This window comes from Thalassophryne amazonica, chromosome 17, assembly GCF_902500255.1.
Source record: "Thalassophryne amazonica chromosome 17, fThaAma1.1, whole genome shotgun sequence".
Lineage (NCBI taxonomy): Eukaryota > Metazoa > Chordata > Actinopteri > Batrachoidiformes > Batrachoididae > Thalassophryne > Thalassophryne amazonica.
Window position 1 is genome coordinate 1,845,096 of NC_047119.1, and position 13,461 is coordinate 1,858,556.

At 41.6% G+C, this 13,461-nt stretch overlaps 1 protein-coding gene across 1 annotated transcript in view; it reads left to right on the forward strand.

The window, feature by feature from the left end:
* Positions 1 to 13,461, forward strand: part of ube2l3a (ubiquitin-conjugating enzyme E2L 3a) — a 30,650-nt gene that overhangs the window by 4,388 nt on the left and 12,801 nt on the right. Inside the window, exon 2 of the mRNA XM_034192657.1 lies at positions 9,807 to 9,902. Coding sequence (XP_034048548.1) covers positions 9,807 to 9,902 — 96 coding nt within the window. The remainder of the gene's footprint in view (positions 1 to 9,806; positions 9,903 to 13,461) is intronic.

The window sequence follows — 13,461 nt, forward strand, 5'->3', positions numbered from 1 at the left end:
TAGCCTCGAAAAAGAGTCTGTTGCTCTATAAAAAAGCCCTCCGTAAAGCTAGGACATCTTTCTACTCATCACTAATTGAAGAAAATAAGAACAACCCCAGGTTTCTTTTCAGCACTGTAGCCAGGCTGACAGAGTCAGAGCTCTATTGAGCTGAGTATTCCATTAACTTTAACTAGTAATGACTTCATGACTTTCTTTGCTAACAAAATTTTAACTATTAGAGAAAAAATTACTCATAACCATCCCAAAGACATATCGTTATCTTTGGCTGCTTTCAGTGATGCCGGTATTTGGTTAGACTCTTTCTCTCCGATTGTTCTGTCTGAGTTATTTTCATTAGTTACTTCATCCAAACCATCACCATGTTTATTAGACCCCATTCCTACCAGGCTGCTCAAGGAAGCCCTACCATTATTTAATGCTTCGATCTTAAATATGATCAATCTATCTTTGTTAGTTGGCTATGTACCACAGGCTTTTAAGGTGGCAGTAATTAAACCATTACTTAAAAAGCCATCACTTGACCCAGCTATCTTAGCTAATTATAGGCCAATCTCCAACCTTCCTTTTCTCTCAAAAATTCTTGAAAGGGTAGTTGTAAAACAGCTAACTGATCATCTGCAGAGGAATGGTCTATTTGAAGAGTTTCAGTCAGGTTGTAGAATTCATCATAGTACAGAAACAGCATTAGTGAGGTTACAAATGATCTTATGGCCTCGGACAGTGGACTCATCTCTGTGCTTGTTCTGTTAGACCTCAGTGCTGCTTTTGATACTGTTGACCATAAAATTTTATTACAGAGATTAGAGCATGCCATAGGTATTAAAGGCACTGTGCTGCGGTGGTTTGAATCATATTTGTCTAATAGATTACAATTTGTTCATGTAAATGGGGAATCTTCTTCACAGACTAAAGTTAATTATGGAGTTCCACAAGGTTCTGTGCTAGGACCAATTTTATTCACTTTATACATGCTTCCCTTAGGCAGTATTATTAGACGGTATTGCTTAAATTTTCATTGTTACGCAGATGATACCCAGCTTTATCTATCCATGAAGCCAGAGGACACACACCAATGAGCTAAACTGCAGGATTGTCTTACAGACATAAAGACATGGATGACCTCTAATTTCCTGCTTTTAAACTCAGATAAAACTGAAGTTATTGTACTTGGCCCCACAAATCTTAGAAACATGGTGTCTAACCAGATCCTTACTCTGGATGGCATTACCCTGACCTCTAGTAATACTGTGAGAAATCTTGGAGTCATTTTTGATCAGGATATGTCATTCAAAGGGCATATTAAACAAATATGTAGGACTGCTTTTTTGCATTTACGCAGTATTTCTAAAATCATAAAGGTCTTGCTCAGAGTGATGCTGAAAAACTAATTCATGCATTTATTTCCTCTAGGCTGAACTATTGTAATTCATTATTATCAGGTTGTCCTAAAAGTTCCCTAAAAAGCCTTCAGTTAATTCAAAATGCTGCAGCTAGAGTACTGACGGGGACTAGAAGGAGAGAGCATATCTCACCCATATTGGCCTCTCTTCATTGGCTTCCTGTTAATTCTAGAATAGAATTTAAAATTCTTCTTCTTACTTATAAGGTTTTGAATAATCAGGTCCCATCTTATCTTAGGGACCTCGTAGTACCATATCACCACAATAGAGTGCTTCGCTTTCAGACTGCAGGCTTACTTGTAGTTCCTAGGGTTTGTAAGAGTAGAATGGGAGGCAGAGCCTTCAGCTTTCAGGCTCCTCTCCTGTGGAACCAGCTCCCAATTCAGATCAGGGAGACAGACACCCTCTCTACTTTTAAGATTAGGCTTAAAACTTTCGTTTTTGCTAAAGCTTATAGTTAGGGCTGGATCAGGTGACCCTGAACCATCCCTTAGTTATGCTGCTATAGACGTAGACTGCTGGGGGGTTCCCATGATGCACTGTTTCTTTCTCTTTTTGCTCTGTATGCACCACTCTGCATTTAATCATTAGTGATCGATCTCTGCTCCCCTCCGCAGCATGTCTTTTTCCTGGTTCTCTCCCTCAGCCCCAACCAGTCCCAGCAGAAGACTGCCCCTCCCTGAGCCTGGTTCTGCTGGAGGTTTCTTCCTGTTAAAAGGGAGTTTTTCCTTCCCACTGTAGCCAAGTGCTTGCTCACAGGGGGTCGTTTTGACCGTTGGGGTTTTACATAATTATTGTATGGCCTTGCCTTACAATATAAAGCGCCTTGGGGCAACTGTTTGTTGTGATTTGGCGCTATATAGAAAAATTGATTAATTGATTGAATGTCAGTGGGACAGCTGTGGTGTGGACATGGGACTTTGAAGCAGTTAGTACTGCTCGCTGTTAGCAATGTCTACGTTTGCTGCCTTATTGACTGTGACTGGACAAATGAAAGAATCAAGAAACACAAAGATGAAGATGGCAACCAGTTGTTTAATGACAGTCATGTTAGTGGAGCAGATAACTGTAATAATCATTAATTTCTGGAAACAAGCATCAAAATTGGCATACATATTCCATACACATTCTTTTGAAAAAATCAACTGGCCACTTGAATTTTCAATAGGTGACCAGGTAGGGGACAATTGAAGAATTACACAGGAGTCAAAATTTAAAAATGATCCAGTCATATTGAGAGCTACACCACATTATTTGTCTGATCATAAACATTCCAAAAAGGTATAGTTTGGACTATCTGTGACTGAATGTTCTGAAGTTATGGGGTAAAAACAGCAAGAATGGTTACAAAGGCCAATTTCAGTTTGTACAGGGGTCAAAAGTTAAAGTTACTCCTAAGTAAGTGATGCAAAGTATTGGTTGAGCTGACATAATTAATACATGGAATAGTTTTGACTGTATTGAATGGTTGGTCCAGAAGTAAAGGTCATTGTGGACGTCCATTGGATTCTATGACATGTGACATATGTTACCCTGTAACATGATAACTAAGCATGACACATGGTGCAAACTATTTATTTTTAAATGTTGCTGGAATGCTCAGGGTAGAGAGACTTCAGCTAGTAGTAACTTATGTGATGAGGTGAATGTGTAAATGAAATGATAAAAGTGGGAATGCTGCCTGTCTGCTTCATGGTGGAGTGGAACACTATGATCCCATTTTTCTATGAAGGACCTTCATCAAAGAATGGGATCATATCAAGGCTTGAGGTTCCTGTGTACCTTCTGGCAAACAGTGAAATGTCAGGTCATCTTTTGCAGAAAAGCTTTCTCTGTGCCCCTGTTGGAATCTACTACCTGCACCTTGTTATAATCTTCAGTGCTAAAACAAACAAGATGTGTACAGTAACACAATTAATTCGGTGGCAGTTATTTTCATTATGAATTTATCTATTGGTTATTATTTTTTGCTTACAATCAGTACATTAGTCAAATAATAAAAAATAGGCATCAGAAGGTCTCTCATCTAAATACTTTTTCATATGTTTGTCCCAGTGACACAGCAAATAACTTTTGTTTTGGAGGGAAAACACTGAAACAATTCATACTTTAGAAAGACGTATCTAACAAACCTTACCTTGTCAGTGTTGTGTGTTACTTTTGTTACAGATTGTCACTTCCTGGAATTGAGTTTTTATGTACTGAAATGAAACTGAAAGTTAAGAGGCAAGGGATTACTTTTTGTTTTATTTTCAGAGCACCTTGGGTTTTTCCACTCTATGCATGTTGTTGAGCTCAATGGTCACGTTAGCTGCAGGCAACAGAGTCAAAGCGAAGACCTGCCGTTCATTTTCAATCACAGTGGATATTTTGTAGCGACAAGAGACAACGGCCATTATAGCACCAATTAGGTGGGGCCAGAATAGATAAGTCTTATTTTATGCAAATGCTGAGCAATGAGGCAAGTACCAATCCAAGTAAAAAGGTAGCGTCATGTCAGCTGGTTGTTCATTCAAACAAAATAATCCAATATGGCAGAATATGCTCCCAAACAGCTGCATTTCTGTATGAATCTGTCTTGAATTTTATTTACCTCAGTTATGCAGGAATACAAACAGTATGACACTCTATGGTAAATCTGTATGGCGTAGACAGTTCTCAAAAACTGAGTGACTGTGCAAGAAGGAGAAGAGTGAGGAAAACCCCCAAGACATCCCAGAAGAAGTTACAGCCTTCTGTGGCTGTGATTGTAGAAATTGTGCATGGTGCATTTTGTATCCACAGTTATACAGCTTCATGAGAAAGAAAAAATCCTCCTCTATACCACTTCATCATTTGCATCACTTTTTACTTTTATAGCAACTTTAAATTTTGACCCCTGTACAAACTGAAATTGACCTTTGTCACCATTCTTGCTGTTTTTACCCCATAAATCCATAATATTCAGCCACAGATAGTCCAAACTATACCTTTTTGGAATCTTTGTGATCAGGCAAATAATGTGATATAGCTTTCAATATGATTGGAGCATTTTTTAATTTTGACCCCTGTGTAATTATTCAATTGACCGCTACCTGGCTGCATATTGAAAATTTAGGTGGCTAATGTGCTTTTACAAAAGAGTAAAATGGACTGCATTTATATAGCGCTTTTCCATCTGCATCAGACGCTCAAAGCGCTTTACAATAATGGCTCACATTTACCCCAATGTCAGGGTGCTGCCATACAAGGTGCTCACTACACAAACTCAACACATTACTCCCATCTGCTGTAAACTCCATTGGCTTTCTGTTAGGTTCAGGGTGGAATATAAGATCTGCCTCCTGACTTATCAGTGTTGATCTGAATTTACCTCTTTGTCAGATCCTTTTTCTTGCCTTTTAAACCTGCAATTCTGCACTTTAACCATTGTTTTAGTTCCATTACTGTTTGCTGCCTTGATTGGTGAGTTTATAACTGCTCCAGGTACATCTTTTGGGTCCAGAATTGGATTAAAAGTACCACATCCCTCTTTGTTTACATCCATAGATGCCAGCTGTAGGCATACAGACTGATGCATTGCGGGTGTGTGCACTGACACATGCAATCCCCTATTCAGAATCTACCTATATGTTTGACACAAAATAGAGTGAAAATAATTATTTTAAATATTAACATCACTGACCTTGACCTTTGGGGGGTAAAAAAACAAACTCTTGAAGGTTGACAGTCCATTTCAGGTTTGGTGGAAATTTGTGAAAGGACCTAGGAGGAATAAGAACAAGCAGATGAAGATTGTTCACATTATAAGCAAAGTGCACATCTCAGGCTGTGCAGTGCATTATGGGTACACTAAATTTTTCAGCTACCAATCCACATTCAAAGATGTCAGAAAGCAGCGAGGAGTGCTATGATTTGGACCATTTCATCGGGCCAAAGTCTTGACATTTTGCTGAAATGGCGATGGGTTGTGGCTTTCTATTTTTGTTTTCTCCAACTTGTAAAATTTAACCATTTTTATTTATTTATTCATTAAGTTGGTGTACTGGGTCCCTGCATGAATTTCTTTTTAACACTCTCTCTGCGATTCAGCCAATGCATTTCATTTTCAGCTGGAGGTTGAACATGCAGCCTCGCAGTCACTGATTTTTATTATTATTATTTTATTTGAGTTCCCGTGTTTGTGAAGCATTGTCTGTTGCTCAAAGAAGTGAAAATAAAAAGCGAAACACTCATTGCGAGTCTAAGCAAAACACAGACAAAAGAGTGGACTTCTTCCAGAGACTGTCTGTGGCCGGGACGAAGCTGTGTGAGGGCAGTGCTGAGACGCTTGCACCGGGCAGAGAGAGGCGGCAGCCGGCCGCCGCACGTAGAGCAGCCAGTGGACCAAACTTTTATTTATTTATTTTTTATTTTTTTAAACACGCAAACAAACACACTGCTTTGCTTTAAATGCACAGTAAGCTATTTCAGATGATCAGCGTGGACCGTCTTTTTCCTAAAAGGCTTTATTTCACTCTGTCGCGTTGGAAAGCTGTAGCTTTTGTGCTAATTTGATTAGCGCTTGCTGTAGTCTTCTTCTGTTTGTTTTTCTGGGGACACTACAGCGCCACACACAGGCCTGGCGTATGTACTACAACATTAAACGAAGCTTCGAAGCACAGGATTTGGCTCGAACATTTTTTGTAATCGAATTATTCAACTAATTGTTTCAGCCCTACATTATTGTATGCGTCGCTTTATGGCCCAGTCACACGGCACTTAACGAAGGGCAATGAAGCCCTGACGAAACAAGAAATCTGGACTTTCATTGACTTTCGCTGGCATCATTTAACCTTTGTGCAGCTTCGTTCCTGCAGCGGGTGCTTCGTCAGGATTTTTAAACTGTTGAAAAATTTGAATGAAGGGCAACGAAAACCTCAATTCATCTGTTTCATTTTGCTGTTGTTCTTGACGTTTTTTAATCGTTCGTTTAGTTTTTGGAACGTTATTGTTTGACTTTGGAGCAGTTGAATGTTTTCACACAGTGCAGAAGCTGGTTTGTGAGCATTGAGGCTGCTGCTGCTTCATGTACCGTCGGAAATTGCAGGGCAAACTCAGCCTGCTTGCTTGGATTTTTTTTTTTCATCTGTGTGGGGGGCAGCTTCAGTGGGCTGAGGCACCTTACATAGGCCAGAATTAGTCTTTGTGTGGATATAATTAATTATTTTGCCACAAGCAACTGTTGAATTTGAAACAACAAAAAAGTTGTGTAATTTCTGACAGTACTTGTATGCAGCATTAGCGGCAGCAGAAGCTGCTGTGTGCGCTTATTATTTTGTGTTAAATATAACAATATGCGTGTAGGAATGATAATCCAGTCCTTCTGTACATGTGGCAACAGGTAGATGAATCAAAAGGATTATATAAAGAGCTGTTCTGAAGGAAAAATTTATGTTGTGGATCAGCGATCAGCTGGTGGAATAACCGCACGAGTCAATGCGCGCGTTCACATGCACTGATTTACTGCTCTGATATATTCAATCATCTTTATGCTGCGTTTACACATAACAACGACAAGTCACGAATGCCATGAAGTACACATTCTTGGCCGCTGATCACAAATGTGATAATTCGGGGCAGAGACGTCAGGTGTCCTCAGGAACTGCTGCAACCTGTTACCACACATTACGATTAATGGCACGTGTTGCTGGAGAATTATCAGGAACCATTACACATGGTCAAGAATAGTGTTCTGCGCTATTGTGCGTAACAGCGCATCACTAAGTTCTGTCACTTTGTGAATGAGGTGAATTGTCTCCACACACACACACCCATATCCATCCAACCAAATTCAGATCGCTCCAGTTTTTCAGAAGAACTTTGTGACTGCATGCGTAGTTGGGCTCTGTGCCATGGAGTGGCGCAGAGAGGAGGAGGAGGACAGAGCCAGATGTGTGGCTTCATGCGGCTCTTGTCTCGTGTGTTTTCCCAAACATCAGGCACATGCAGCAGGTGGAACACCTGCAGGAGCGCGCTGAAGAGCACTGAAATGAGACTTTTAGCTGACTTGGTGTCAGCAATCAAACTGAATGCGGTGCTGCAGGGTTTAATTGTGCGAGCGCTTCTTCCTCCGCCGGACTGGAGGAGGTGCAGAGATGTCTGGCTGCACGTGAGTCTTGCTCCTCTGGTTGCTCTGACTCGCTCATCGGTTACAACGGTAGGTGGAACACCTGCAGGAGCGTCCCGAGGAGCTTCAGCAGGAACCGTGAAACGACATTTGGAGCCGAGTTTAATTGTGCGCACGTGACAGAAAACGGATTCGTCGTGGCGCGCAGTGAAATGTCACACTGCGTTACAAGTCGTGTCAAAACTTGACAGTTTCTGTGTCACTTAGTAATAACGCGTGACACTTTGGGCTCCAAGAACCATCACAGGAACTACTACGAATGTTGTCACATTCTATTAAGGATCAATACACTCAGTTGTGACCTCCACGATGTGAGACGAAATGAGGGTGGTGTGTGACATTGGTGGAAAATTTTTTGACAGGCAAAAACATGCTCCACGAATATGAAGAATATCACGCACCAACACGCACTATTAAGAAACCTATTCAGATGGGTTAAGTCACATTAAGAATGTCAGGAATGACAGAAAAATGACATTCGTAACTCGTCTTGGTTATGTGTAAACGCACCTTTACACTTATATTTATTCTCCCTTTTGACAGTTTTCTGTTATAAATCAATATATATGGCTTAGTAACGTAATACAGTGATACAGCAGTGACCACAGCACACTTTTTTTTTTTTTTTTTGGAGCAAGACGGAGCACGCAGCGTGTCGACACAGTGAGGATTCTGATGATGATGGAGATGATCCCTCTTTTGTTCTGGCACTATGAGCTCCGTCCCAGCGCTGAGTCCTGGAACGCAGAGATGCAGACACACACTGCTGCAGCTGTGGCTCCAGACGCGTTTCATTAAAGCGTCAAGCTTGTGGGCTTCGGTTTTTTAAGTTTCTCTTTCGTCCCTTTTGCGCTCTTGCTTTGCAGGCTGTTTGGTGAGAAAGTTCTCTCATCCACCTGTTCTCAACAAATTGTGACTTTTTTAAACTTTTTCTCTTCGTTCAGGAATCGTCGTGTGCCGTGTGACTGGGCCATAAGATTTAAAGCCTTTGAAACAATCCCTGTAAGCCTTAACTTTCACAGTCCGGTAACGCTACCGTATACGAAATTCAATGGCAGTAGTGTGTGTTTGGTAGCTGGAATTTTTAACCCCGTTTGACCCACAAATGTGCAGATGCATTGCGCACTTTGCTTATAGTATGATTACTGTTGTATCCAAATTGCAGAGATGTGAAATTTCACGCATTTATGTCTTTTAGTGGTGTAACAGATCACAGTTGATCCGTCGTATTTTGTATAGACCATTCCACCCATGGTTCACCACGCATGTGACCTGCAGATTACTTGTATCGTTTACATAAGTGTGATTTTGTGTCATGATGACTTTATAATAAAGTGATGACTTTTATTCATTTTGGTGCAGTTACAGTAAAATCACAGTCCGAGTGGAAGTTATGCAGCTGCTCATATAGCCCGTTTATTAAAAAAATTAAACATTATGGAGAGACTAGCTTTTTTATTTATTTATTTTTTTAAAACCTTAAAGGCAATTTTATACTGTTCACATTGCACATTAATACAACATTAAGTATTTTGTAAAAAAATTCTGCAAATCATTGGACACCTTGTTTTCATTCACGGTTAGAGGTATATGTTCCTTATTTTCATTTCTTAAGTGAATTTTTTTTTTTTTTTTTTTAATAGCAAGCACGCTGATTATTTTATCTTATTTTACTTTTGTTTTGCTGATCTGATCCATAGCTTCAAAGCGGTATGTGATCTGAGCTGTGGGTTTTGTGATTGTTACAAATGAAATGTGATCTCTTGAGATCGATGCAGATCCTTTGAGATCTGAAACTCACAAATACAGGGCAGTTTAGTCACCCATCTCTGCTGACAGATCTCTGTTTCTGAAGACAAAATACTCAGTTCAAGTCAGTAAGACAGCCATTATTGACTGTAACATTGAACGATCTTAAGTACAACTCGGACACTTTTACTGCTGTACGCGTACACATAGTAAGCCTACCGTTGGGGACAGATATACGTTTACTGGTTTGTCATGGGGTGTAACTTTGCTAATAAATGCTCAGACTGCTGTATTTTGTAAAATTTTGTCATCTTCTCAGCAAAAGTCGGTGAATTTTGCTCTAAAATGCAGCAGAATGCATTTCATAGCATTTACAACCCTTCAGCTTCAGGTCCTGGACCCCCGGCCTTTTCCTCCTTTTCCTCAGATATTTCTGTGACTGAATCACATCCCTGAAATTGACATGTGTCCCCCCCCCCCCCCCCCCCCCCCCCTTTTCCTTGCAGGAACTTGATGATATCCGCAAAGCTGGAATTAAGCATTTCCGCTGTGTTCATGTGGATGACTCAAATTACTTTTGCTGGCAAGGGCTCATTGTTCCTGTAAGTATTTAATACTTGTACTTGGGCACTGGTTCCATAGAAATCATTTGGCAGCTTTATTCACAAACATTTGGATGCTAAACAGGCTATCAACTAAAATAATGCTAGTTTGCTCTTGAAAGAACTTTATGTTCATGCTGTCAGCCTCAACATTGTAATTAATATTTCAAATGTTTTGATGATGAAAACATTGAAATTGATTTTAGCAGACATCCTTAGATAAAGAGCAACATATCATTATGGACATAAATTTACATATGCCTTGTCTTAATAAATTTAAAACTCAGTTTTTTCCTACTACACGTTTCTATTTTTATCAGACATGTTAGACAATTAGACTGTTTACTTTATTTCCATATGGGGGGATTTAAAGGACATGTCACACTGAAATCATAACATTTAAGATTTAGGCTGTTAGTGACCATCCGATGATCCACCGGAATTACTTTTTGCACTTTCGTGACTGCTTTCAAAGTTTACAGCATTCGCAACAAACGGCTATGGAGATGTCCAAAAACAAAATACTCGTGTTTTTCTGACAAGTGACGCAGCTATTGGAAGCGTCTCAGTGTGCCCTTCAATGGAATGTAGCTGTTAATGTTAAGAACTGAAGCACAGATTGATTCCAAAGTTTACACAAGTTTGATGTTGTGTTATGCCAATTTGTTTTTAAGTGAAAACTATTAATTTTGATGCAGTCACAGTAAAAGCAGCAGCTCTGAGAAGATTTAGTTCACCTGCACGCTGTTAGTCATAAACCCAGCCTGTCAGTAACAATCTCTGCTCCAGGTTCAGCTTTGTGCACAATTAATTATATGTGTTATCATTAAATCCTACAATCTGCTGCTGGGGAAAAATGTCGTGGAAACACTTTCATCTTCAGAGCAGCAGTAAAACAGCTGAGAGGAGCAAATTAAAACGGCACATGCTAAGCGACACACACACATTCCAGATCCAAATTCAGACTCTCAAAGGAAAAAAGAAAAAAGCTTCCCGGCTCCACTGAGGGGAAAAAAAACACAAAAGGGGGAAAAACTGAACATGCCAGTCTCTCACCCAGTTGTAGATTTATTTCCAAATGTAAACTCCACACGATCAAAGAAGCCGTCATGCACGGGTGCTCGTATGTGCAATCGACGGCTGCAGCACTACCTTCAGGAATTAGACGATTTAACGTGCCACAATTGCAACAGAACTGGACTTTTTCCAATGTAACAAATCCATCCAAGTCCATGTACACAGCTTCCTGTCACACGAACAGCAGCATCGCCACACTTTAGGTTCCAAAATCCGACAGACTCTGAAAAAGTTAAGCGTTTCGGGATGAAGTGTGTCATCTCCTGTCCGTATATCCTTCTGTAAATCTGAGCCGTCACTTTCAAATGAAAGCTCAAGACACTTAATTTTTGGATGGAGCAGGTTCGTTTCACTCTGTCGGTCATCGGGATGTTTCTGCTCATTCTAGAATGTGCGTCACACTCCGAGAATTGCCGAATGAGATGTTTTCCGGAAATGCACCTGCCAACACTGAGTGAGAGGAATAAACTGGAAGTCACCATACCAAAATACATCAGCAATCACTAATTATTAGCGCATGTGTGCAGAGAGACTTACAATCATTAGTATGTTTGTTGTCTTGCTAACTGTGACGTTAAAAATGTGCGACATGTCCTTTAAACGTAATGCTTATAAATTTTATTTCTGTTTTTATTCACCGTCAGAGTTTCAGTGGGTCATCATTTTACATACACTGTTCTGTTATTTTTATGTTCTTTTTTTATGTGTTGTTTTAAAATGTTATTTTATGTGTTTTATTTTTGTAAATGTGTGTTTTTAATGTTAAGCACTTTGGACACCAGTCGGTGCTGTAAAGCGCTTTATAAATAAATGTTGGTTGGTTGATTGATACACAAAGATGACTTCCTCTTTAAATAGCATGAAAGGTTCCAGACATTGATTAAATTACTTGTAGAAGCTTCTGAATAACCATTTGGTATAACCTGGGTTTCATGGGAAAGAAAAAGTGTGACGAGAGAGCCAAGGCCATGAGGGGGTGCATGGGAGCAGAAGGGGGATGCTTTTTGAAACTTTATGAAAGCATTTTTTTATTCTTGTCAAAATGTCTTTGGACATTTTTACAAATATTTTTATTGAAATATTTACGCTTCATTTTTCTGGCGTTGCCCGCTCCACCTCCATTGTCGATGCAGCCACTTGTAGCTGTGGTCGCGAGGTCTCTGGTGCCTGTTGCGGCGGCAATCCCCGAACCCGGTGGTGGACGCCGGAAGTAAGGGATGCCGTCAAGCTGAAGGAGTCCTACTTATCTTTGTTGGTAGGTGGGACCCCGGAGGTAGCTGACAGGTACTGGCAGGCCAAGCGTGCCGCAGCCTGTGCGGTCGCAGAGGCAAAAACTCGGGTCTGGGAGGAGTTTCAGGGAGGCCATGGAGGAAGACTATTGGTCGGCCTCGAAGAGATTCTGGCAAACCGTCCAACGCCTCAGGAGGCGGAAGCAGCTCTCCACCAGCACTGTTTACGGTGCGGGTAGGGAGCTGTTGACCCTGACTGGGGATGTTGTCGGGCGGTGGAAGGAGTACTTTGAGGATCTCCTCAATCCCATCGTCACGTCTTCCGAAGAGGAAGCAGAGACTGGGGACTCAGAGGCGGACTCATCCATTACTCAGGCCGAAGTCACCGAGGTGGTTAGAAAGCTCCTCGGTGGCAAGGCTCCTGGGGTGGATGAAATCCGTCCTGAGTACCTTAAGTCTCTGGATGTTGTGGGACTGTCTTGGCTGACACACCTCTGCAGCATCGTGTGGCGATCAGGGACAGTGCCTCTGGATTGGCAGACCGGGGTGGTGGTCCCTCTGTTTAAGAAGGGGGACTGGAGGGTGTGTTCCAACTATAGGGGGATCACACTCCTCAGCCTCCCCGGTAAGGTCTATTCCAGAGTACTGGAGTGGAGAATTTGACCGATGGTCGAACCTCGGATTCAGGAGGAGCAGTGTAGTTTTCGTCCTGGTTGCGGCACACTGGACCAGCTCTACACGCTCCATCGGATGCTCAAGGGTTCATGGGAGTTCGCCCAACCAGTCTACATGTGTCTTGTGGACCTGGAGAAGGCATTCGACCGTGTCCCTCGGGGCACCCTGTGGGGGGTGCTCCGGGAGTACGGGGTCCGGGGTCCTTTGCTAAGGGCTATCCGGTCCCTGTACGACCGCAGCAGGAGCTTGGTTCGCATTGCCGGTAGTAAGTCAAACCTGTTTCCAGTGCACGTTGGCCTCTGCCAGGGCTGCGCTTTGTCACCGGTTCTGTTCATTGTTTTTATGGACAGAATTTCTAGGCGCCGCCAGGGTGTAGAGGGGGTCTGGTTTGGGAACCACAGAATCTCGTCTTTGCTGTTTACGGACGATGTGGTTCTGTTGGCTTCATCAAATCAGGACCTTTAGCGTGCACTGGGGTGGTTTGCAGCCGAGTGTGAAGCGTCTGGGATGAAAATCAGCACCTCCAAATCCGAGGCCATGGTTCTCGACCGGAAAAAGGTGCTTTGCCCTCTTCAGGT